The 27,508-nt window shown below is 42.6% G+C and overlaps 1 protein-coding gene across 1 annotated transcript in view; it reads right to left on the bottom strand.

Annotated features, from left to right (window-relative positions):
• Positions 1–26,905, bottom strand: part of itpr1b (inositol 1,4,5-trisphosphate receptor, type 1b) — a gene marked incomplete at its 5' end in the record, with an annotated part of 73,556 nt that extends 46,651 nt beyond the window's left edge. Inside the window, 29 exons of the mRNA XM_083668224.1 lie at positions 198–398; positions 542–667; positions 1,263–1,400; positions 1,608–1,679; positions 1,780–1,947; positions 2,191–2,356; positions 2,467–2,524; positions 2,685–2,808; positions 2,946–3,135; positions 3,490–3,671; positions 3,779–3,920; positions 4,056–4,307; positions 4,496–4,696; positions 4,923–5,042; positions 5,506–5,678; positions 5,779–5,937; positions 6,079–6,220; positions 6,879–7,039; positions 7,370–7,469; positions 9,528–9,682; positions 11,550–11,645; positions 11,910–12,056; positions 12,164–12,247; positions 12,988–13,086; positions 13,995–14,153; positions 16,678–16,764; positions 17,007–17,122; positions 23,981–24,051; positions 26,814–26,905. Of these exons, the coding sequence (XP_083524350.1) occupies positions 198–398; positions 542–667; positions 1,263–1,400; positions 1,608–1,679; positions 1,780–1,947; positions 2,191–2,356; positions 2,467–2,524; positions 2,685–2,808; positions 2,946–3,135; positions 3,490–3,671; positions 3,779–3,920; positions 4,056–4,307; positions 4,496–4,696; positions 4,923–5,042; positions 5,506–5,678; positions 5,779–5,937; positions 6,079–6,220; positions 6,879–7,039; positions 7,370–7,469; positions 9,528–9,682; positions 11,550–11,645; positions 11,910–12,056; positions 12,164–12,247; positions 12,988–13,086; positions 13,995–14,153; positions 16,678–16,764; positions 17,007–17,122; positions 23,981–24,051; positions 26,814–26,905 (3,981 nt within the window). The remainder of the gene's footprint in view (positions 1–197; positions 399–541; positions 668–1,262; positions 1,401–1,607; positions 1,680–1,779; positions 1,948–2,190; positions 2,357–2,466; positions 2,525–2,684; positions 2,809–2,945; positions 3,136–3,489; positions 3,672–3,778; positions 3,921–4,055; positions 4,308–4,495; positions 4,697–4,922; positions 5,043–5,505; positions 5,679–5,778; positions 5,938–6,078; positions 6,221–6,878; positions 7,040–7,369; positions 7,470–9,527; positions 9,683–11,549; positions 11,646–11,909; positions 12,057–12,163; positions 12,248–12,987; positions 13,087–13,994; positions 14,154–16,677; positions 16,765–17,006; positions 17,123–23,980; positions 24,052–26,813) is intronic.
• Between the last annotated feature and the right edge of the window lie 603 nt (positions 26,906–27,508).

Raw genomic sequence — 27,508 nt, 5'->3', positions numbered from 1 at the left:
GTACCTGACATCATGTGTGTAAATTCTTGTTTGTACAGTATATTAATGTGTGTTTATATTACAGAAATGCAGCCAAGTTGGATAAAGTATGTTGCAAATAGGTCAATGCTTGGTTATTATATAAAGTATAACAACGAGGTAAAAAAAAGTGTATGGGAGAGTAGATAATACTTTTTCATATGGTGTAGCTACCATACCTCAGCCATGACGATGTCCTGACACTTCTTGATGAACTTGTTTTCGGCCTTGACGATGGTCTGTAGGAACTTGAGGTACTGGACATGGCGGCCATGTGTCTCGATACAGTGGACAAAGTGCTGCACCACACGCTCGTTGATCTCACTGCACAACTGGAAGTTGTTCATGAAGATGTGCCGCATGGTAACGGCCTCCAAAATCTGAGGAGTGAAGAAGAGAGTAGAGGAGCAACAGTTCAGGAATAGAATGAAACTTGTGGCCCATTGGCTTGGGAATAACAGAGTACCACTGGTTCCTCCCAGACATACCAGCCCCAAATTTTACCCCAGGAGAGTCCACTCACCCCTGTGTTAAGGAACAGGTTGATGTGCTTGTGGAGCAGGACTTGGTTCTGCTGGTTCCCTGCACAGAAGTTCTGTAGGAACTCATGGGCCAGCTTCATGATCTCCTCCATGCACACATCATCACCCTACAGTGAACACAGTTATACACCCTAAAGTGAGTAGTTATCCCCACCCTGAAAATGTTTTAATATGTTATGATACACTCACCAAACACTTCATTAGGAACACTATACTAATACTGGGTAGGGCCTCCCTTTGCTCTCAAAACAGAAACCAGTTTGAGACAACTTTTGCTTTGTGACATGGTGCATTATCATGCTGGAAGTAGCCGTTAGAAGATGGGTAAATTGTGGCCATGAAGGGATGCACATGGTCAGCAACAATACTCAAATAGGCTGTGGCATTCATGAATGCTAAGAAAACATTCCCCACACCATTACACCACTTCCACCATGGGAAGGTGTACAGGTGTTCCTAATAAAGTGTTCAGTGAGTGTATATTGCTGTATTGCTATAACAACATTACAAGGATATGCACATATTTGCCACTATCATAAAATGTTGCATATTCACGTTTTAAAACCTTCTCTGTGTGGCCACAGAGGGCAGCAAAGTGCAAAATGACATGCCTAATTACACAATTTTACTTGAGGCAAAGGTTATTTTAGTTAGTTTGTGTAAAGTGATGTGATGTAAGGACTGACCCATACTGGACAGTACCTTCTCATAGGGGATCTGCAGTAGCTCCAGCACCACACTGTGAGCCCCCATATTCCTGAGGAGTCTTTGCTGCTGCTTCTTATTCTTCTTCCCCGAGGCGCCCTCCTGGACACAGAGCTTACTGAGGCGCAGCAAGATCTGAACACAGGGAGAAGGGGCTTCAGACAGTCTCATATCCAGTGTCTCAGACATCTTACATTAGCCTTTAAGGTCATTTCAAGATGTCCAAAGGGTGACAGCAATGACACTTTAGTACAAATGTGTATTGTTACAGCTAGTCAAACATACAGGCTACACTTTAGGGCTCAACAAAGAGGATGAGGGGAAAGAAAAAATGATGTATACCTCCTTCATGACTCTATAGTTGTCACTGCTGTTGCTTTCTGTCTTCTTTTTGTCTGAGCCACTTGAATCTCCCTGCATGATAACAAAAACTGGATTAGAGCTGAGGTTTCTATAGAAATGAAGAATTCAGAAAGAGCATTCCAATGTTAACCAGTAAGAAGAGGAAGTGTACCTTCTTTTTGTGGTCAGATTCTGAGGGTCCGTCCCCTCCGTCCCCATCGTCCCCTTGTCTCTTGTAGACCCATAGCTCTGACTTCTCTACGACGGAGCGTAGCTGATCCAGAACTGACTTGATCTGTTTATAGTTGTCTACATCTTGACTGGTCACCAAGAGCTGGACCTAGGGTGAAGGGAAGAAGTTGTATGACTGAGTTCATAACAACATAACTGTAGAATTCTTCAAAGGCCTTGAAAACAGTTCATATGATGACTTTTTATGTTCTTATGTTTATCATATTGACTTTTTGATTAAAGATGAGATTACTGATACAAGTGATATTGATGAATGTGAATGGATACAGTATGCTGCAGTAGACCTGTGTATTTTTGTTTCTATGGGACCTGTGGGTTAGTTTTAGCCTACCTGTTTGAATGCCATGAGAACCTCCTGCCTCTGGCTGAAGTGTCTGAAGAGCAAGTGGAGGGCCCCAGACACCAGAGGAGGATAGTCATGCATGATCAGGTGCAGCAGGACCCTCAGGAACGTCCTGCCACCGTGGTCATCCAGGTCCAAGGGAGTGTTCTCCTCACTGGGGGAAGAGCAGGGCAGGGAAGCAACCAGGTATACATTGTTCACACTTTGTCTCAAGTTAACAGAAGTACTGAATTACATCGACTCAAGCTTAATATAAGGGTTTACCTTCCTCCAAAGATCCCTTCTGCCTGCTCCTCAATGTTCTCAAAATCTAAATTAGCTCCTGATAATACAAAATAAAGCAGGATCATTTGCATTAAGGTGATCTCCCATGGAAAACAACAACATATTCACCATAAAGACATGCTCAATCATCTGAAAATGAATTAATATTGAATATGAATATCACATAGTTGGCCTCTCTTGGGCTTCAGTGTCCTGACCTGTTACATTGTTGTCCTGACTAGAAGACGTGGTTTCTGTTTGAGGGTTACTCTCATCAAACTCCCGCTTGAAGATACAGAGCAGGCAGGAGATCCTGTAGTCGAGCCGCACATTCAGAATGAACTACAGGACAGGGACACAGAAACTAACAATAAGACGAACATGTTTGTGTGATGTGTTGAAATGATCAGAAACCCAAGCAAGCCCTCATATTTGACTACAATGTATAGGAAAGATGACATGAGTAGGTATTATTGTACCTGGAGGATCTCAATGATCTTGAGCTTGGTGTCCATGACGAGGATGTCCTCCTTCTCAGGCTCAGTCTGGGCCTTGACAACATCTCCCTCGAGGGGCTGGTGGGTGGGCGTGGCAGGCAGGAAGCCCCCTCCCCGAAGGACCACCTGGGTCATCAGCTCCCCCACCCCATGGATAGACCTCATCACATGACTGCCTGTGGGGACACATATTATAGCTACTGACAGTGTTCACCTGAATTAAAAGCTGGGAAATGGTGTGTGTTCTTAGTGCTGCAAAATCGATATCTGTACGAATTTAGTTACATCATGGAAGATGTTGCTACTGAGGGTACATGGGCACAAAAAGGGCCCCTTAACAGTGAGAATTAATGTCCAGAAATTATATTATTGGACAGAAAGGGAACACCTGCCATCAACCTATTTTGCCAAAGTTTATTAGCCTGAAACTATGGATTGTTTGTTGTTAAGAAATTCATACTCCTCATCATACTCCTATGATAACCCAGATATTCTATAGTGTACCTTTAAGACAGAGTACAAATACAGAGAGGTGATTTTGATGTGGTTTTCACCTTTGTTTTCATCTCCCTTTTCCAGTTTATTGATGGGGTAGATGGTGCTGACGTGAACACAGTCCAATATGTTCAATAAGATCTTAGTCAGTCTCAACAGGTCACTGAAGTTGTAGAAGCCAAAGTAAATTAGGTTCCTCGCCAGGTTCACTACCTTTAAAAAGACAAGAAAGAAAACCGAAGGGAGTGTGTCATCCATATAGATTACCCTATTGGGTGAGTTCACTAATGTCAGTTCATGCCGTTTCCATGGAAACATACCTCAAAGGTGAGTTTATTCTTCTCCTTGTCTGAGAAGGGGATGTTCTGAGACACCACGTCTCTCAGGTAGTTTTCCACAAACTCCATGGTGAGAGAGAACCGCTCCTTGATCTCGTCTCTGGTGGTTCCATCATTGTCGTAGCTGCCAGAAGGTCAGTGAACATTCATTTGTAAAGGGTCAGAGATTACAATGGTCTCAGTTTAAGTAGAAGACCTTAGATGTATGATTCTATTATCTATGATACGTATGATCTAGAGAGCTGTAAATCCCACTCACTCGTCGATGGCGATCTTGGAGGGGATCTCGGACCAGAGACGGGCGTATTTGATGGGTGTGACCTGCTCCTGGGGTTCGCGGTCCACATGCATGTGCAGCATCATGCGACAGAAGGAGGCTCTGAGGTCATAGGGCAGGTCCTCATCAGACATGCAACGTAGGATCAGGTCCACATCCAGCTGGCCTGAGATCTTATTGATTGCCAGGTACTGACGGTCCAGACACATCCTGGCAAACAGGTTCAGCTGGTACCTGAGGAGGAGAGAGAATATCTAAACAACTAGGCATCAGTCTAAGAACAGGCCTATACACAGCTACTGTACTGTATCTACAGATCTATACATACAGTATGCAAACAAATTCTACATCAATGTCTTATAGGCTTATTTTAATTCTTCTCATAACATTCACTGACCAACCCACTCCTTGTAGGTCCTGACCTGTAGTAGCTGACCACCTCCTGGTCCTCCTTCTGGCCCTCCTTGGCATCCTGGGCCAGCTCTCTGATACTCTTACTGCGGATCTCCTTACAGTTCTCCTTACAGTCCTTCCAGAAGAGCCACACCTCCTCATCCTCCTCTGCCTCCACAGCAGTCTCCCCGATCGTCACAGTCTCGATCTCAAAACGTGAGAGGACGAGTCTGGTGGAGAGCAGATAGATCAAACAATCAACACAGTGCAAATTAAATGTAAAAATAATAATAAACATTTTGACCATACAGTGTGTGGTGCAGCGTGTGTTGTGTTGAAGAGCAATACTAAAGGTATCATCTTATTTGAGCTAACTGAATTTGAAAGCCTCAGTACTAATTTCCAGTGCAAGAGTAAAAATTTGTTATCATGAGTTATCATAATGAGGGGGCTAACTTAGTTTCGACGAGGATGTCAGCGTTGCTAGGGTCCAACACAGCATTACAGATGAGCGCCTGTGTCACCGGGATGGACTTGTTCATGGACACACACAAATCAGACAGGTAGTCCAGAAACCTTGGGACACAGGAGAAAGAAAAAATCATTAGTTAAGAGTAAGACCTAGCCGAGAGGAGGCTTACAGCAGTACATACAGTATATAGCAGAACTAGGGGTTTTTTACTCAGGCTCAGTGGTCTGCTCCAGCCCAGAGGCCTCTACGATATCTACAATATCCATCCCGTTCCCATCTCCATTCGACCAAAGTAAAAGCCCTCTTTATTCTGTCCTCTGAACCAGCATGGTTGTCATGTTGTCAACAGCACTGGATGAGACGTTGGCCTAATAGCAATTAATACTAATGACAGCAATTTCTACCAGTGCCAGGGTGCCACACAAACCCTTCCTCTGATACTCTCATGCATATATTTGAATACATCCACATCTACTACGTTCCCTGGCTACTGTTAGAAAAACACATCTCTACCCAAACTGCCCACACAACTCCCCTATGCCAGACCATAGCCCCCTTCAGTCTCACCTGGGCTCACGGTTCTTCCTCACCAGGGTGACGAAGGTGTCTATCTCTGCTGTGGTGATGTGTTTCTCCAGCAGCTTGCGGTTGTTATGTAGCAGGGCTGTTATCGTGTCCTCAGCCAGCACATCATAGCCGATCTGCTTCTGCATGAAGCGGAACTGCGTGGCGATATACTCCTGTACAGAAGAAAAGAGTAAGGGTTAGTACATTTCGAACAGTTCAAAGAACAAACCATTTGCCTTTTAACCAAAAGATGAACAGTTCTGCCCATTCTACCTGGTTCTTCCTGTAGTCTTGTTGGGAGTGACGTAAAACCCGGTAGCATAACCTGCAGATGTACCTAAAGGGGGCATGGCGCTGGTCACCCAGCTCCTCCAATCGCAGCATAGGACCATCTCCGCTGTCCTCAAAGGGGGCTTGGAGAAGTTTGAAAATCTATATGGGGAGATGGAGGATAAATTAGCATTCATATTTGGTTTGAATTCTGATGGTAAAACTGAACTAGTGACACTGGGGTTCATCAAACAGTTCATAAGGCCCCCAGGGTATGTTGTTCTCCACTGTGTTGAGGCGTACCTGTTTGAGGATGTTCTGCTCCCTCATGAGTTTCTGTCTCTCTCTGTTAGGCTTGTTGACCATGATCTCCAGCACATCCTGACCACTGTTGGGAATGTCACACACAAAGAAGACCAGGTCCTCCAGCAGCTTGGTAACAAACCTGGAGCACAGAGAGTAAGAGAGGTGAGAATGAGCCAGACACTTACTCCTTAGGTCAGCCTCATATATATATATATATATATATATATACACACACACACACACACACACACACACACACACACACCGGCCACTTTATTAGGTACACCTGTTCAACTGCTCGGTAACGCAAATATCTAAATCAGCCAATCACATGGCAGCAACTCAATGCATTTAGGCATGTAGACATGGTTAAGACGACCTGCTGAAGTTCAAACCGAGCATCAGAATGGGGAAGAAAGGTGATTTAAGTGACTTTGAACGTGGCATGGTTGTTGGTGCCAGACGGGCTGGTCTGAGTATTCCAAAAACTGCTAAAATCTACTGGGATTTTCACACACAACCATCTCTAGGGTTTACAGAGAATGGTCCAAAAAAGAGAAAATATCCATTGAGCGGCAGTTCTCTGGGTGAAAATGCCTTGTTGATGCCAGAGGTCAGAGGAGAATGGCCAGACTGGTTCGAGATGATAGAAAGGCAACAGTAACTCATATAACCACTAGTTACAACCAAGGTATGCAGAAGACCATCTCTGAACGCTCAACACGTCGATATATATATATATATATATATATATATATATATATATATATATATATATATATGTTATCCACACATACCTCCGCTCGTTCTGTGTGATGGTGCCCTTCTCCAGCTTGCCAGCGATGGATGCCAATACTTTACTAGCATCGTTGGCAAAGTCTAAATCTCTAACTTCCGCTGGGGATACTGGCACGATGACAAAGGCCTCTTTATCTTCTTTGACGGCTGAGGTGCCAATCTGCAAAAAGGGTTAAATGTATTTTAATCACTATTCAGTTGCTCATCATATTGCTTATTACTTTTTTCTTAATTGAGAACATCAGTCCACTTAAAGGTGCAATCTGTAATTCAAACAACAACACGTTTATCAGGTTCTGATGGGGTAAGGTTCTGAAGACAGTTGAACTAAGGCATTTATATTCTTCAAGAATCAATGTCTATAGCATTCATTTAAAAGTAAAAAAATGGATGCATCAATTACAGATTGCCCCTTTAATGCCTTCCTCTACTTTCATATTAGCATGCAAACTTATGTCAGATCTTCATATGGTCCTTTCCTGCCACTCACCTGTAACATGACAGGCTTCTCCTCCTCCTTGTCAATGGGGTTGTTGGTGCTGTGGACCCATGTGTTGGTGCACAGGTGTCGGAGCCTCACGTACGATTTCCTGAGAGCAGGAAAAGAGTTTCAGGAGAACACACCAAAGTGTGTCCATATCATCATATGGATGCAATTAATGAGAGGCCAATCTGAATAAAATGAATATGTTTTGGAGAGATCCTTTCATTCTAGTTTGTGGTGTCAATAGCTTGCAAGTGAGCTTCGTTTTTACATATTTTGTATATTGGCAGAAGTGTGAAATGTGGCAATGATGGCATCGCAGGGAAAAACCACACAAGTTTACTCTAGTGTGACATCTGCCAGCTACCACTTTCACCCTTGTTCATTAGTGTGCTCTGTCACCTTTGATGGGCAAATATGTTAACCAAGCTAGCGGAGAGAGAACTGTTTTCCAAGAGAGAAGACAGACCTGTGCACCCCTCCCCACCTGACACCTCTCTGAGTGAGTGAGTGTGAGTGTGAGTGAGTGTGAGTGTGTGTGTGTGTGTGTGAGTGTGAGTGTGAGTGTGAGTGTGTGTGTGAGTGTGTGTGTGTGTGTGCGCACCTTCTCTGGCTGTATGCCCAGGTTGCGTAATCTCCTGTTGGGGCTAAAAGGCTTACCTTTGTGTACGCCATGCTCACTCATAATTACACACACACACCTAGAGCCCTTCCTCCCCCCCTGTCCTGGAGAACATGGGTTATTTCAGGTAGGGATGGGAGGTAACTGCCATAGCTGACGACGTGACACAATGCTGGCTTTGACACTACAGGGAGAGGCTCTGGCCTTATCTGATGGTGCTGGTGACAGAAATAACCACGCTATTGTCATTTAAGCCCAACACTCCCTGTGCACTGCACATGATGTAGTCAATAAAGGTGAAGAGGAAAGAATGAATAACGCTTAAGTAAATATAAACTGGTATGTCAGCAACATTGTTTAGATAGTGAATTCAACATCACTCACACAAGGATTTTAGGTGCTTAGCTATCTCACTACAAATACATGCTGCTTTAGCACACCTAAATATCATACTGTATGATGCCATGGACAGCATTTCCCTTAAACTTGGCAGCAGCCCTCTACTTGAGCAGATTACTTCATGAGAAATATGCCCTCCAGATGATGGTGTGTTTATGAGAGGGGGCGGATCATTATGCAACATCTGGCTTCTGTTTTTAGCTGGAGGACGTGACAGGATCCTTACATGACAACATGTTGCAACATCTTCTTTTTGGTCTACCCATCCCATCTGCATGCATTCAGACTGGTCACCATGGTGATTCATGGTGATTCAGCATGGTTCAAATCATACCGGGACTTTCCTGCCTATCATTACATAGTGTAAACAACCTGAACTGAGAATAAGTTAGAAGATGAATGTGATAGATTGTGGGAGATTTCCATGAGAGGTAACAGACATAGATTTCCATGAGAGGTGACAGATATTCTTAGAAGAAGTAATCACTGGAAAACAAAAGGGCACCAGGTTCGCCACTGAGCTGCCATACAAACTTATAGGTCTTGTTAATATAAAATCCAAAGAACTAAAATAGCGACATGTTAGTCCCAACAGGCCCCTCATTCTCTCTCTGCCTCCAAGCCTGGCAGCTGTCCCTAGTCCTGCCAACAGAAGGCCAGAGTCATGCCAGATGGGAAATCAATGTAAGGTGTGAAAAGCAGCCTCAACAACAGCAGTTTCACATTCCACAGTAGTCTGCCAACAACACGTGACCGTCAGCAGCTAGCCTGTAACACGGATGCTCATTCCGAGGCCCACACACCTCCTTCCCCTGTCCTGTCCCAAACTAACCCCGGACCTGTCCCTAATGACTGAAGAGGAGCAAGGAAAGAGCTGTGTGCAAACTACAGAGGATTCCTGGCTGATGTGGAAGAACACTTTATCAACACCATGTACATATTCAGGTTGAAGAGGTAGGAGAGGCGATGGTGTAGTCTGCTGCCTAGGCTTATAATGACAAAGTGATAAAAGATAGAAACTGCCCAAGATTAATGTGCATCAACCATCACTTTGTGCTATCCAGACATGGTTGATTGAGGCTGTGACATGAGGTTATAGCATGTACTGTATTGTAAGGAGGGGTGTGACGCTTGGTTCTATACCTGGGTACGAGAGAGTCCCCCCCTCTCAGGGTGGTAGGGTCCAGCTCAAAGATGGAGGAGATATCCATGCCATCGGGGACAGAGACCAGGGTGTACATGACCTTCTCCTGGGGGGTCCGCAGACGTGCTCGCAGCGCCTCATGCTCAGAATCCAGCTGGAGGCAGAGAGAGGGCACTGTAAGGGGGAGGTACTTATAGCTTAATGCACTGAAATAATATCCCATCTTAAACTTACATTAGCGCTGTACAACACAAATAAGGCTTATAAGAATGGAGATGCTGTACAGTATGCTAGCTTCCCTCCAGCTGTTTACACTTATGTACATAACAGTGCAAGTGTGGTGTTGCAACAATGTTGACATCACTGAGGTCATCTAGAAGTTTCAGTAAGTAGAGTGAATCATTCTTTCTCATTTACATTTACGGCATTTAGCAGACGCCTTTATCCAAAGCGACTTACGGCATCATCTATCCATCAGTCATCATAAGATAAAGTAATCAATGCTCAGACCAGGGGTCATTGGCAGTCGCAATGCTTGAAGAAGATTCTCCACCCCACACCAATGACAACAAAGACACACACACCCCTACATCTCTCCTTGGCCTTATTGTTCAATACCAACACGTTGAGGACTGATCAGCGGGGATAGAAGTTAATCTAGGCCGCTAGTATTTTTCAGAGCTGGCAAGTGAAAGATTTGGCCAACTAGCCAGGCCAGTGCAGATTCTTGTCTTCTCATTTCAAATGACTGGCTAAGTCATAACTGAACAGTCACAAAGTTAGGTAGCTGTACATTTCTGGTAAATAATAATTATGTAGTTGATCAGATATTAATAGAAATATTGTTTTTGTATTAAAATACAAGATATTTTTGCTTTAGCCAAGGTATGTCACCGGGCTATTCAAACATTGTTCAGTCTACTAGTCCAGCTGGCCAGCGCCTACCTCCTTAAATTCCATCCCTGGTTAGGAAACATTCCAACTCCTTGACCTCTTCCACATTTAGAAGAAACAGTTGTTGACTCATTATTGTAAGTTGATAATGGGCCAATTCAATTCATAATTCATTAAACTTAATATGATCTAGGGGTTTCACAACATCTAGACATTTACAAAAGCACTGATTAATTTAAACAGAATTTAAGAAGACCCTGGATTGTACACCAGTTATTTGACATATTCCCATCATTAACATGCAATATACATGTGGCCAACCGCCACAGTAATAGATGATATTACACTGCCATCTATAGTTAAATTATAGTATAACATACAATTTCAATTAATAGTATGATGACATCAAGTGGTGATCAACTGCCATTGATTTAGTAAATCTACCAGAAGTAAGTTATCTTTTAATAGTTACAGAGGTGGGGTAAAAGGATGTCATAATGGGGTAGGTTTTCATAAGATGAATACGCACACATGCACGTTAAGTGACCTCAATTAGCAGACTCAAGAGGGTAAAATCTTCCTCTAGTCATCAAACAAATTAGGGTTTGGGAGGAGGGGCATGAGGACACACTCATTCACACAGTACCTGGAAGTTAAAGGGAACAAAGTCCACCACCTGGAGAGGAAAACAAGATCCACCATAGAGTTTAGATCAGCAGTGGTAGAGAAGGCAGAGCAAACACAGCTTAGAACCCAACCCCACACAGGTAAAAGGAGAGTCTGGTTGACCTACTGAGGACCGGGGCGCAGGGCACTCTTCATCAAAGTTTGGATTCGCCTGAAAAAAGACAAAGATGGATAATGGGCTGATTAACTCCAACACACGATGAAGGGAGGGGGTATATCTACTTCTCCATCCTTATGGCCCATATGTAATTGACTTGAACAGAGCGATCCTGTCAAATTAATTTTGTATACAGTAAATAAGAAAAAGATGACCATGTCATACTCCCAGCATGAATCCAATGACCCATGCATGTGATAGGTTGGTGGAAGTGAGCCATATGATAAGAGTTCAGTATGAGGGGAGGAGGGGATCCGGGGGAGCACACACACATCTGACTCACTTCAGCAGCTAGGTAACATCCTGTGGCCAGGTGTTTGAATCTGAACAGGCTGTTCCAGTAGCCAGCCCCACCCCGACATGGGTCATGATGGACCACCTGGCAAAGGAATGGGAGACACCTTGGAATTAGAATAACTTTAATGCATAGGCAGGTAACATGCAAGCAAAAACATATTTCAAGACGATCATCATCATGACAGCATGACCCACTTAATTTAACCTGGTTCTTTCCAAGGAATTATTCAGACTAAGCATGAGTTATATGGCCTAAATTAAATACCACTCTACTGCTGTATGTGTACAGTATTATGTCTCACTTGGCCCCTATATGCTTATATCACGTTGTCCTATGTATGCTCACCTCCACCTCCCAGAGTGCCTTGCTGCTGGTGGCAGAGGTGGCAGACTGGCGTCCTGTGGTCCTGAGGAAGACCACCTGCCTCTTCTTGTAGTTGTCACATGTCAGGAACTTCTCCTGCTCCGCATGGAATAGCCTCACCACATCACCCTGGCAACGTGATCAGATACAACATCAATACCATGGCGCAGGAGAACGATCAGTGCTGATCAAAGATGACATTTCAAGAAAGTTATACCAATCCTTAGAGCACCTACCCCTTTGAGTATGATCTCCTTGTTGTCACTCCATTTCATGAACAAAACAATTTTCCAACTTGTGTTGCAGTTCACGGAATTCACCTGAAAAGGGGAGGATCAGTATGTGTGTAAACCGTTTCTGGAGGGCTTGGTTTAATACTCTAATAAGACTAAGGTAAATACATTTACATCATTAAGTTTAAGGTCTGGCTTAAAACAGTGTCTAATGTCTGTACATTTGTTCAGGTTTGCAGGGATATAGGAGTTATTATGTACGCTCTTTGAGCTGCAAAGTAATTTGTCTTTATGGCTGATAAGCTTTCAGAGTAGAGTTACGTCTAGTAGAAACAACCCTCACTCCCTATTGTCCCAGATGATTCTCTGGATGCACTTGAGTCAATATGGCCATTTCACAAACACATCCTTCACAGTAAAGAACATTTCACCAATGGTCACAATGACTCAACAGCAAGTTATAAGTGGTCTTTGTTGTCTAAATAGCCAGGAAATATTTTAAAAGTCATGCAAATAAGCAAGAAAAAAGCATTTTATCCAACCAGGAAGTAACATGTCAGAATGATGAAATCCTACAACGGCCATAGTGTGGCAGCCAGCCACTGAGGCGAGTCTAAGCAAAGATGCACCTTATCTAAACACAAGCAATAGATATATGCGCTAGCCGTGGTGTTTATGGATGATGACTACATCGATGTGTATTGACCGTAATACAGTCTGTGCATGTGCAGTGAAAGTATGCCCTTATCTTTGGGAGATAACTTGGCATCTGCCCTACAGTACATGCACACCAAACAGCAGTCAGTAGAGAATTGACATTCATGTACCTCATTACAACCTAGGTTGTCTACCAGCTGTTGGCTGCTGGCATGCAGGGGCTGTCCAGCATTCACAGGGTTAAGGACCACTTTGTCTCCAATCACCACCTAAAGACACAAACACATACACACATACAAAGACACAAACACATATCCATTAGTGTCCTCCAGAGTTTGATATCTAGCAATCCACTGCGGACCCAGAGGAGCTGTTACTGTAATGTAGGTCCAGACAGGGAGTGATGAGTCAGAGTTATTTAGAGTAGAATAAGACAGGTGCCCTTCAAGATCCACAGTAACAAATACAACCTCTGGCAATAGTCTCCATAGGGTAAAAGAACCAAGGGTGAAAGAACAGCTGTGTCAGTAAAACAGGAAGATGAAGTCCTGCCAGTGCACAGGATGCACTGCAGCATGGGTTTTAGCACTGCATGTTGAATTACTTTCAACAAGCAATGAGGCTTATGTCAACTATTTTCATATCATTTTGATGTTTTTGTCTAGTGGATCTAGTGGAACACCAGGCAAATAATAATTGTTCACATCAGACTATGTTGGCCACCAAGCACTAGGTGGCCATATTGGACCATATTCTATCTGAGCAGTATTCGTTCTGACAGAAAAAAACAACACCATTAGTGATCACTAATGAGTCCACTAGCCACCATCTAAAGCAACAGGGGAAAATAAATTGGACACCATATATATTTTTCTATCTTCACCAATTCTGGGGTCAACCTGTTGATTCCATGCATCACACCACTGATTCTATATGAAAGCAGGTGCTGTGAGCTTAAGCGGTGAGCTTAAGTGCGACCAGTGACGCCGGGGCTTTTAAAATCAGATCAGGTAAATTGTCTGAGGGATGTCTGAAGGTGTCCTGACTAGATATGCTAGATACTGTATATACACACCAATTAAAAATTACACAGGACAGAAAAAAGATTGGCCCCTATACACCATGTTGGTCATGTCTGAACTTTGACCTACATCATGGTCAACCCCTTGTCACTCACACTGTCTCCATTGGAGCGGAGCTTGTAGAAGGGCTGGATGTCGAACAAGGAGCCCTCGTTGCCTGCAGAGTCCAGAGTCACCCTCATAGCATTTTTCTCCAACAGCGCAGGCAGACGCTTGTTCACCGTCAGGTACTTATTGCTTTTCAAGTGCAACAGCTAGAACATGAAAACAAAAAAAATAACTCAGTGGTAGGGATGAAAATAGGTCTCATCTATTGCAACTACATGTAATCGGAACATGATAAAGAAAAGCGGATCTGCAATTTTGTGTTTTTGTTCATGTTTTTTAGGTAGACCTATGCCTTGTATATGTGGGTTGAACATGCAGATACATCAGATGGAGAATAGTTAAAAAGGCAGAGAATGAGGTGGATAGATGTCAAAGACTGGCAATGTGGACATTCTTAGATTTTCCACAAGGAGTGCCTTTCAAAAATATCACACATTTCTTACATGAGTGCCCTCTGGCCCCCTTTCTCCCCTTGGACTCATTTTTTGAATACTCCAAGGGTCTTGCTCAGATATGGTTGGTTCTCATGACCTCCTTTGCCCCATCATTTCACCCAAGAAATCAATCATGTATCAGAATACAGATGTATCAGCATCCCCTGCCAACATGTCTAATTTCTGGAGTGAGACATCATACAAGCTTTGTTCTGGGGGAGAGTTTGTTCTGGGGAAGAGAGCTAGGACAGAAAACTAGGGACCTTAAACTCTGTGCCCTCAAAGCCATAAACCCTGCACTGCACCACTTCCTCTGATAAAGTATGATCCTCTGATGAGTATCTGTGCTTAGATGATGGCTGCCCTCAAATAGATCGAGGTAGGCATTTCATCTTTTTAGGAACAGTTTGTTACTGTAGACATTACTAATAGAGAACTGAACATGGGGCTCTGGTTAATTAATCCCCCATGACTTATCCAACTGACTGCAGTATCTGGATAAATTAGGGTCCCTGTTGCGTGATGATCTCATTTGCTGTGGAGACAAATCATGGTCAAATGTACAGAGAATGATAAGGCCACATTGTGGAGAAGCTATATTGCCTCTCTCTTCCTGGCTTTCAACTATCATACCTACAGTGCTGCTTGAAAGTTTGTGAACCCTACAGGGTGGTCATTATTTTTGTATAAAATATTAAAATGAACTTATAAAATCTTCATCTAAACCCCAATTTGTAATAAAGACATTCCAAATAAAGGACACAAACAAAAACATATGATATATTTTCATTGTTTATTTAACAAAAACTCAGATTACACGTGTGCAAAAATATGTGAACCTCTTCAGTCAATAGCTTGTGGCACCTCCATTAGCAGGAATAACTTGGAGTACATCTCGTATAGCCACTAATCAGTCTCTGACATCTGTTTTGAGGGCCAATTGAGTGAGGTTTGAGGGGTGTCTGGCATGAACTGCACGCTTCAGGTCCTGCCACAGCATCTCGATTGGATTTAGGCCAGAACATTGACTTGGCCAATCCAAAACACAAATCTTCTTTCTCCTGAGCCATTCTTTGGTAGATTTGCTTGAATGCTTTGGGTCGTTGTCTTCAGCCCAGCTTTAGCTCCTTGACTGATGGCTTGACATTCTGTTCAAGAATTTCCTGGTATACCTCAGAATTCATGGTTCCCTTAATAATGTGGAGTTTGGAAAAGCAGCCCCAGATCTTGACATTCCAACCACCATGTTTGACTGTTGGGATAAGGTTCTTTTGGTGGTAGGCAGTGTTGGGTTTTCGCCAAACATAGTGGATTGTGACAAAAAACGTCAATTTTGTAGCCATCTGTCCAGAGAATGGACTTCCAGAAACCTTCCGGCTTGGCCAGGTGGTCTCTGGCAAAGTTAATACGGGCAGTTTGGTTATTTTTTGACGGCAGAAGCTTCTTCCTAGCAACCCTCCAATGAATGCCATTTCAATTCGAGTTCTTCTTATTGTTGAAGCATGCACAGTTACCTGAGATGCAGCAAGGGATGTCTGCAAATCTCTAGATGTTATGTTTGGGTTGGCTTTTACCTGATTTTCTTTTTTCTTGTGGCTCTTGGGGATATTTTGGAAGGGCGTCCACTTCTAGGCCAAGTTGCTCTTATGTTAAATGCTCTCCATTTGTAAATTATTTGCCTTGCAGAGGACAGATGGATCTTGTTGAGATGATTTTATAGCCTTCCCCAGACTGTGCTCTCAATACCCTCTTCCTGATGTCCTCTGAGATCTCCTTTCCTCTTGGTATGGTGTGTTTTGCATTCACCTGTATGGGTAACACAAAACTGACCAGGTTTCTTATCTCTATTTAACAGAGTCCCGCCCGAACTCTTTCCGAAAGATCTCTCCTTTGATTGGTTCATTTGGTACCCTTTTATTTACCCACCTGATTCTACTTACCTACTTGATTTAACCAATGCAACTTGGGGTTCACTTATTTTTGCACCTGCACTCATTTCTTTAAAATTTTGTTTTTCTACTACACACATGATTTCCTCTAAACCAACATATGGAATTGGTAAATATAAACCTGTTGTTATGTCGGATAAAAAAAGACTGATTCTGATTAAATAATCTATAATTGCACAAGGGGTTCACGTACTTTCAAGAAGCACTGTATACCAACTTAATGACAATGTGCCCATCATAACCCACTCTCCTGGATACCTTATCACACCTGCTCATCCTCATCATACCTGAATGACAATTCCATACTGGATGACACTTCCCAGCAGCTTTCGGTTCTCAGACTCGTTCTGCTTCTTCTCCAGATCAGCAGCATGCTGCAACATAGAAAGAGAAATCAACATACATCGATCAGACTACACATCTCAACTAAAATGAAGAAGTATGCAATATACTGTATATTTGTGTGTGTTTCTGGTGTAAAATAAATTGGGATAGCATTTCCCTTGTGGTTCTGGGGGTTCATTAAATCTCAGTAAGGCAACACTAGAGAAACAACAGCTACAACAAGCAGTAGTTCTGTTGGAGAGATGCATGTTAGGGGGCTGAGGACACTCACATGTAGTTTGCTTAGGAGCACTGTGTCAGTAGTGCTGTTCCCTCCTGGTTTTGCTGCCTTCCAGAACTGTTTCTGTGCAGAGTATCTGTTCATGGGGCACAGCTTGAAAAGGCAGTCTGGAAAAGGAGCAGACAGGGGGACAGAAAAAGAAAACACGCACTTTTAATCTAATGTTCAGTAAATGAATTAAGTGGTGGGCGCATTTCCGGGGAAATGCTAACAAGGAGACAAGAAGGCTGAATCTGTGATTCATGACCACTCTATTCGACAAGCCCTTTTGAGCCCTTTTTGTCTCCTCCTGCACATACTATTGTTGTGCAAATAAAAATAAACTAAAAAGGAGGTCATCGACTTTAGCAACATAATTAGGGCATGAGCTGCAGGTAATCCATAATGGTTAGGATTATGGTGATTTCTGATGTTTTGATTCTCTCGTTGGTTAAGACATTCACATGTCCAGATTGGGGTTTACACTCCTTAGCCGCAGCACAGAGTTGATCAGATCTTGACCAGAGTATGAGTCCTGCCAGAGAGCACACTCCTTCTCCTCCTCCTCAGGCTGAGCCTGGCTACCTGCAAGGGATGGAGCGAGGGGGACCTGATTATCTGTGACAGGAGTAAAAATAGCCGCTCTGGCGAGCACTGTCAAAATGTGGCCAACGCTACGGTGTCCAGGGATTAGCTGTCATGGGATGCAGGGCAGATGAGAGGGATGGGCAAGCATGGGAGGAGGAGAGGAGGAGGCCAGGAACTGGGATAGGAGGAGAAAATGGGGCAGTGGGAGACGTGGATGGGTAGTGGAGTGAGGGAGGAGGGAAAGTGAGTTTAGGGAGATTAGGAGAAGGAAATGGATTAAAGGAGAGTAGGACAGGAGGAGAGAATGAGTTATTGCAGGGGTGTACATGTAAGATAGAATGCTAAGCAGGAATGTACATTTGTGGCATAGCACATGCATGCATGGATAAACTGGTATAGATGGAAAATGAGGCCTGCGTTTGCTATTCACTTAATCAAATCAAACCAAACATTATTTACACTCCAAAACCATGCTAGTTTACACCAAATAAATAGTCTTTCACACAATACTGTAACTTCCACTAGGTAGATTCTGTGCAGCCATGTCATTAGCCTCCTACAGCATGCTTTTCCTGGCGGTGATTATCGGGGCTTTTAGCTCAACAGGTCACATTTTTCAGATACCACTGCCTTCTCTCTGCTTCACTCCATAAGACCAGGCCACAGAGAGGTGTGGGAACGCTAGACTGTGTCATTACAGACATGACTACTTCTACCCAGAAAAACACAACCCTTCATGGGGTAACATCTCCTCCAGAAACCCACCTCAGTGTCAGACATGACACCAAAGCAATTACCATTGCATGGTACCAATCCCAGATCAGAGAGGAGGAAGCAAGGTTTAAAACACTGGGCTAAAGCTCCCTGGAAACCAAGGTATTTTAAATAGCTTAAGTGGGCTATTAATACCCGACAGAGATCTTAGGATTGAGTCCTGGCACACTTTCCTTCTGCTCAGGTTGAGATGTACAGGAGCAGTGAGTATGAGAGGCCTGTGACTCTGGTTTTGGCTACCTGGAGAAGAGGTGAGAGTACTGGGACAGGCAGGAAGGATGGGGTAGAAGAACACTTCTCCAGTCCAGCCCTCACCGACTTTGAAGCTCCAGAGACAACAGAGGTCCACAGAGATGCAGCCACGCTTGCCACCCACTTGCTTACATAAAGGCTTGTCATCTGTTGAACTGACATGATTGAGTAGACATTATTAAACATGGATCTTATTTCTTAAACTACCCTCGAAATCACATTTAATCTCTAAAACACTGCTGGGGGACATTGTATAATTTTGACTGGTGCTCTCACTGTATTGTGTACTGCACTGCCAGACCTGCTAGGCCTGTCAGGACTGCTATTACAGTGCTACATTGTTCTACATACCGCATATCCATTAGCCTACTGACTAATCTCAAAGTTATTTGTTGGATACCCAGTAACCTTCGACCATTGAATTCACCATACTGTAACTGCCCAAAACACACATAGCTTTAGCAACAGAAGGGTCTATGGATATTCCCTTTACAATCGTATCTAATCAGCCAATATTCAGTTCATGCATTAAATATAACTTCAACAAAACTAACCATGTCAGGAATACACATTTGGTGTTGTGTTTAGAGAGCCTATTGAGTGCAGAACCAAGTTGGTAACAGTTTTTGGTAATGGCAATGGCATGCTGTATGGGGTTACAACTTGGCTTTGCCTATCATTTGCATATGTCAGCTATAAATTCACAAGATAATGCCCTTGTCCAGTTGCTCCAACAGAAATCTGGTGTGCCTTGTTCACTTCAGTAAAACAGACTGCTAGTGTTACACTGTCTAAATCTAAAGCACACCACAATGTTGTTACATTTTAAAGGATGAGCTCACTCTACAAACACCAACATGTCAGTTGAGAGTCAATCATCACACAGTGATGTGGTTTTTAAGCAGTCATGCCTCTCTGTACTGTATGTCACAGATGTTAAGGCTGGTTCAGTTCCAGAAAATCAACATACACTATTCATATTTCAGAGGAACAACCAGGAACAATACTGTGCACCTGTTGTCTGGCTAAAACACATCTGATGCAGCACACGTCATTGAGACACGTGGTGGACAAACTGCAGCACAACTAGGAAGCAGCACAACAGGTTTGAAGAAAATTGAGAAATAAAACAATAAACCAACTAATTTGGAGAAATTCTTAAGCACAACCAAAATTCAGTGCAGATGTCAGAAGACAGAAGAATTCCCAGTCTAACACTCAGTGGGCTGCATCAACCCCCCTATATGCACACATGAGATTTGTTCTTTGTGTCAGTGTCACTTGATATTCTTTGTTTGTTTGGTTGTTTGTTTGTTTGTCAAAATCAAGACAGAAGGATTCAAATGGGCACATCCCCTTTACCAAAAGCAGCGGAGTTCATGTCCTCTTAAATAATAAAAATATTATTTATTCATTCTTTCATTTGCCGACAGTTAGACAGCTGGGTAATTCCACGGTAACAGAATGACACTGGGACTCAATTTTTCACTTTCAAACCTATACTAAACAAAAACCCTTGATACCTATGTTTACCAAACTATACAACTGTATGCACAAGGACTACTCACATTTCCCCAAAACTCTGTTAAATATCTGCTCCAAATTAAGATTTAAATATATCTGCAGAAACAGTGGGGTGTTAGCTATCATATGATACCTTAAGTTTGAAAATATTATTTTTGGTTGTTGAGCTATCGTAAGTGATGTGGATTTACATACGGGAACAGAATGACGGTAACAGAATGACTAAAGGGAAGGGGTCCTCTACAGAAATGCACAATTTCTGGATTTGAATGTCATTCTGTACATGATGATGTAGCTAAAATAGGGAAAGAAAAAGGGAGAAATATACAATAGAAACTCTCATGAAGGTAATAATGGATTGTTGTATCAACTAAACACCTTTAAATACTTTTTCATATTGACGTTTTCTTAGACGCTTTTCCAGATGTTTGACCAGTTGTCAAAGCCTTTGTTTATCCCTATTTTTATGATGGAAGATAGTTGATAAATGTATTTTTGACTTAATTTCCCAAAAACATAGACTCTTAGCTTTCATTTGAAACCCAAGTTGATATGCTCTGATGGATTTCACATTTAGATCCTCATGGGTCCTTTTACACGGAACTGCCCAGCAGCATTGCCAAATATAGCAGGGAGGTCAGTGAGAGAGGGAGATGGGAATGAACACTGGACACTTCCCTCAGCACATTACAACAACAGCCAAGATAGCTCCTGTCTCAGTCCCAGTACTACAGGTGTTCATTCATCCAACTCAACATGAAAAAACAATGTTATGTTTTCTTTCTAGTCACAACAGAGAATGAATCAGCTAGGAAAGGAAAAAAATGACATTTGAGCCCCAAGATAATTTGAGCCCTGCTGCTGGCTATTGACTCTGCCTCTATAGTAAGCAGTGAAAGATCTGGGCCAGTCTGGTTTGAGGCCTGAGACCTGATGCTCTGCTGGTGCAGTGGTAGTGATATGCTACAGTCTCTGAGTTCTGCTTGATAAGGTGGTGTTGAAACTGTCTCAAATACCAAAAACAAAGAAACAAAATATAATCAGAAGAGAGACTATCCTGATAAACTAACCTTACAAATACAGATAGTTCACAAACAGTGTCTCTACAAAGCCAAAGGCATGGCGAATGCATGCATGTCATCAACAGTTAAGTTAGTTTAACTGGTCACATATGGAGTGCAATGTACTGCTGTAGTTAATGTGGTGTGTTACATACACACACTGTACCGTACAATGATTGCAACTCAAGCTGACATAAAAATAGAGTGTAATTCTGACAATGACACAGATGTGCTAAATAAAGTGGGCCAATCTAATTTTCCCAACCTTGATTTGAGTAAATGAAACTCACATTGCCAATCGCCATCATCATGGCAGCATGCCATGGCCTTGTGCTATTTTTTGAACCGGCTCCATTACTGAGGCCCAGGACACAGCTCCTCCAGGAGCACATCAGCTAGCCTCTGACAGCCTTTACCAGATTGCTGCCGTTGCTGCTGCAGTTGCCAACAATATGCAGTAACCTTGAGAGGAAAGCATGTATACACTGTGAACAACATTACACACCAGGTACTGCACTGAGCGTGTTCAGTTCAGTTCCGTTACTACTAGGTTTTAGGGTTGTGGGAAAAGTGATGTTATTCAAATTATTTATAACTTAAGCTCTTAAAGTGCTAAATGAATGTCAAATCTACATTCGACTTCACCAGTAGTATGTAAACAACCCATTCAAGAATGTTACATTTGCATTCTGAACAAAGCCTGTGTGTTCAACATGAGCTAAAAAGAGCCATATTGAGGAGCTCACAAAGTCTACAATTGAAATTTCTATCTGGAAAAGGTCAACATGCCATAACTATGGCAACAAGATTGACCCAGTGCCAGTTCCAAGCCCTGTGTCATTACTGATAGAGAGCCATGATAATTAATGACAAAAACCAGTCAAGGCCAGCCTCAGTGGCCTGCTGGCACGTCTGTGTAATGACTGTAATTGTCAAGTTGGTGTCAAATGACCAAGCAACAAATACATGGTATTTAACATCTTAAAGCTAGAAAAGGCCTGATCCAGAACATTTAAGCATGAAACTTGGTTGATTTACATCAACAGTGCTCCTCAAGTACACTTAAAGATGTGAGAGGACTGGGGAGAATAAATTAGATTTTGTGACATTAGGCTAGATGCCTTGATAAAACGTCAAGTGATTTCTTTGAGGAAACATGTTGTTGCTCAAGGATAAAGAGCCCTCTTATGATGTTTAGCTCTACTTGAAGTGAAAGTGAAGTTGAAAGACCCCCACATCAAACAACTGTTTCTGATTGAGCCTGCCCACATCAAAAACACATAGCCAGTCAGCTAAGAAAAACACTATCCAGTCCAGGGCTTTCAGGTATGAAAAATGGGTCTTGAATCCACTCAACAGTAGACAGACAGTGAGAACATAAAGAGTCGTACTGTATGTTTACAATTCTCTGACCAAGTACAGCCTACACATACCCTGACAAACTACAAGAGTCTAACACTCAGCGGGCTGCATCAGCAACTGCACTGCATGGATCTATATTACTTGGAAAGCTCCAATACACTCTAGATATACTCTGGGTATGATTAATGGCCAATGGACTAAAAGTATTTGGTCAGACCTGTCATGACACATTAATGAAGACCAATCAGAACTATTAACCCCCCCCCCAGGGCTGTTCATGTTGTTTCATGTTCTTGTCAGAACATTGTTTAACATGTCATTTGTAGTCCTAAAAATCCTGACTGGGTGTAGAAACACTGGGTTAAACACTCGGCCAGAAGGCCATCTCATACCAACACGCACCTGTTCTGGACTACCACAGGCTCTGAAAACAGAACACTTAGCTCTGGATAATCCACTCTGCTTACATTCGCAGGAAACAGACTGCATACATAGTTCTACTACATCTGAGCCTCAACAACTAAAGAACCTTGGCACACTTCCATAAAAGGTATTTAGACATTTCTCACAGTCTAAAAGTCCATGCTATCTGAAGTTACCTACATTTCATCAATAAATTATGTCAGATAGAGAGATACCTGTGACAAAAACATCTGATAATGGAAGCCTGAATTGAACATATGTGGTATCATGGAAGAAGAATGAAAGGTAATTAAACTTAATGACACGAACAGTGGTATATAATGAAATGTAGCCTTAGCCTAGTACCACATTTCAGTCAGGGGGGGCAGGTGAACGCAAGATTAATTAGCTGCAGCAGAGCTTCATTTCCAATAAGACATCAGTTCACATTTCATAACAAAGGACCATTGACTTTGACATCTCCACTGTGCAACTAATGCTCTACTGTAATTGCTACACAGAGCACAACTACAGATTCAAACATACTGAATTAAACATTACTAATAATCCCAAAGTAATGATAATCTCAGAGTTAGAGAAGCATCTACTAGGCTTTCAGAGGGTGACATCATGAGCACTGTTATGAGATTAAACTGCAATGAGTTGAATTAGGTTACAACATCACAGAGCACTACGACATCAGAGAGCACCATGACATTACATCGTCATTGCGACCTGACATTATGACATCATAGAGCACTGTTACACTTTACATCACAGAGTACCATGACATAACAGAGCACTATGACAATATGGTTTACATCATAAAGCACCATGATATCATCACATATCAAATAATACCCCAAAGCCAACAATGCCTTTGTGGGTCCAATTACATCACAACTCCCAAATGTTTGTTTTTGTTACATACAGTTCTATAGATGAAGTCCGCTCTTTTGAACAATAGTTTTCATCTCTGAAGGAACAGACAGCAAGCAAGAGGGGATGTCTTCCTTGTCTTACCTCTGAACTTCTTGGGTGGGTTGTTGAGGTCCCCTGTGTCTGGCTGCACCACACATCGGTCATCCACAAGCCTGGGGAGAGGGATCAATGACAGATGTCAATCAAACACTCCCTTTGACTACACATCAATCTAACCCTCAATACTGGAAACAGACATGTATCACACCTGTCATGCAACTGACGCTTGTGCATTGACAGTGCAATGCTGTTGTACCCCTCAATACTCAACTAAAAATAACCTATTATCTTTTATTCATAACAAATGTGATTTTTTCATATGGGTCCATTTTGATTTATTACTGCATTCCACTCATCAACATGGCACAGCATAGTGCCACTACTCTGTTTCACTATATCAACAACAAGCATCTTGTTCAAGAGATGAACAGGTGACATTATTGTGGGAACTGGCCATCAAATTAAGTACTCCTCATTTTGGCAAGGCAGAGCACAGAGGCATTAAGAAGCACTCTCTTTAGAAGAACATGGAAAGACTACATTAAGGACACAATGGCCAGTCTAAACAGTGGTTGGGCTCAGCTTCATCCTCTACCTGCTGTAAAGGCATTGACTGCAGCAAGTCTAAGCCAGTCTGCTCAGACCTAAGCCAAACATTCTGTGCTAAAAATAAATGGAGCAAGAGCAGCTTGGGTTGAGTCTTCCTCTGCATTCCTCCCTAGTATGTGTGTATATTATGAAAATAAATATTTGTTTGGGAAAAGCTGGCAAAAATTTGATAATCAAAGATTTTAGATAGCTGTATACAACTCTCTGGTTTCATGAGTAGTAGATCCATCTCAAAGCAGTAGAAGTAGATGCATCTCATATTTCACCCGTCAGTAAACATTGCTTCAATCCTCTCTATCCTGTTTCTGTCCTTTCTGTCTGCTACTTTAAATGCAGTAGGCCTTTCCCCTTGCAAAATACAGGAGGCTTGGCAGATAGTCAAGGGGACAAATATGACACCTCAATGGTTTTCAGGATTCAGTGTAATCAGCAGTTTCCTTTTATAGCCCAACCCCATGCGGTGTGAGTACAGTAGGGCATTATGACGTTGTTTAGACAATATGAGAGCAGTGTGCACTGTGACCATCTCACCAAGGCAAATGAATAGGTTTGCCGGAGCAAAGCACAGTACTACATTGTGTATGCATCACATCACACGTGTACTGTATCGAGTCTGCATTAAATAAAAGTCAAGACCTAATTTGTCTGAATGTGTATGCACAGGCTGTAAAGAGATGCAATGGGGCAATTATAAGCTGAGTGCTGCAGCGTTGCACTCCATGGCTCTTCCCAGGATGCTGCAGCCAGACTATGCCCTGGGTCTAGTCCTCTCTAAACCAGCTGCAATCCAGGTGGCTCATTATACTGCTGTCTCTCATAGGGTCAGATAAACAGAGGCAACAGTAGCACCTTCTGTAAGTTGATGCTTAATATAGCTCTCTTTAACTCATCTGCTAACAATGCCCCACCATGGCAGGGACAGGGAGGATAGAATTATTACTAGGCAGAACAGAACGGTGCCAGCTGGGCAAGTTGACAAACGAGCCCTGTCAAGGTGCTGGTCTTCAAAGCATTACTACACTTTTGTTGCCATGGCGGGGTGACGCAGGACAGCAATTTGTGAAAGAGCAATTTTTTTGAGGGAAGGCAGGGGCTTGGAAGGATTCCCGGTGAGTGCCAGATAGTGATGAAGCATGATTAAGAAGCAGGGATCGCAACACTAAAAAAGGAGAATGAGATGTGCAGAAAATAGACAAGAAAGGAGAAAAGACGCACGCTGACATCACAGTACTCGACGCTAGATTAATTTATCCAGATGTGCTGTCAGGCTAGGACCATCAGCCTTAGTAAGTCTAGTCAAGCTCAGTTAATGGTCTCCCTTACTGTGGCAGAGATGAAAGTTGAGGTGTGAAAACTCAAGAGCTCTGTGATAAATGACTATGAGCACTTAAGGGGAAGAACTGGACTAGATTTACAGCTCAATTTGAGCAAGCGCTGTGCAATGTAACCGCATAAGCTCTCAATATTTAAATTCAGACAGGAAGCTGAAGACACACTAAGAGAACTTCTCTGCAGAGTCCTGTGTAACTCATGATAGAGAAAGAGAGGAGAAAACGAAAATGTCCATCCTATGACCTTCAGACTATGAAAACCCAACTGCCCTCTGCCCTCTCCTCCCTCAAGACCCATCCCTCCCTCCACCAACACTCACTTTCCCCACTCCTTCACCGTCTCCTCCCTTAGTTTGTCTTCTGCAAACGTCACGCCTCTCTCCACTGCAACAGTCTACTCCACTGTACCCTGAATCCTCAGTTCAACTGGTCTTCTAAATTGCCTGTGACCCTCTCTCAAATTTCTCAAAGGGCATAGAACACTTTTACCTCCATGAAAAGCATTCTGCAGTCTTCTTATTACATACTCCACTTCATTTGACACCAGTATGAAACTGTGTTACTTTTATTACCATGGAATGAGCAAGGGCTAATAACGTGGTGAAACAAACAGTATTGAAGCTTATGAAAGTAAAAGCCATGAGTCAAGAGTAAACCGTTAAATCCATCCATTATTCTACATTACCACCTTGGCTGCAGCTCCAGCTGTCTTCCTGGCCCCAAAAACAATGTGAATCATTACAATGGTTTAAGGCTATTGTTTATACAATGTGTTGTGTTGGGTGTGTACTGTTGGTGTGCAGACAGTTGTTTGTCTAAATGCATATATTCTATGTCAAATAGCAAGTATGTGGTTAAAATGATAGGGGTTTCTGATACTGCCTGTTTAAAAGGATGCGTTTCATCAGTACCAGTTCAAGAACAGGTGCACTTACCCTAAAGTGCTGATAAATCCATTAGTGGTACCCTCTGCATAAAGGGAGCAAATGTCCCCCATATGGAGGAAACTGGACATCTTGTCCGACATGTTTCCTCACTCTTGACTGTACCTGAAAAATAAACAGACAACAGTTAGCATGACAAACCACATAGAAGCGCAATAATACTGCCTATTGCAGCGACTGAGAGACTTTCTGCAAAGCACTGAATGTGAATTATAAAACGTAAAACGTCAAAGCTCAGACATTGAGTTAATAGGATATCTGGCTGAATAAGTTTGACAGGATGACACAATGACAGCACGGGATAAGGCTACATCTACAAAACTATGCAATTCCCCATGGTTTAATCAAAGGAGGGAGTACAGGAATGTGTTTGGGCGGTTTGCATGATGGACTTGACTACAGTAGATCAACAGAACTTTGATTGGAGTGTCATTCCTGAGAGTGGGAATAAAATGTTGGATTTGCAGTTGAAGAATGCGAAGAAATGCTGTTGTACAGAGCCATTAAGATAGGGGTTCATGTTTACCTAACATCAAACAGGGATCTCTTCAACTTGGTGCATTACTGTGCTGGCCAACTGTGTGCATTTGTGTAACTAACATAAACACTACATAAAGTGCCCACACATACAGAGCAATATTGCAGAGCAATAATGAAAACATGGAAACAGCATGTAACATAGCTCT

This window comes from Argentina silus (genome assembly GCF_951799395.1).
Source record: "Argentina silus genome assembly, chromosome: 4".
Taxonomy (NCBI): Eukaryota; Metazoa; Chordata; class Actinopteri; order Argentiniformes; family Argentinidae; genus Argentina; species Argentina silus.
This window is presented reverse-complemented; position numbering and strand designations above follow the sequence as displayed.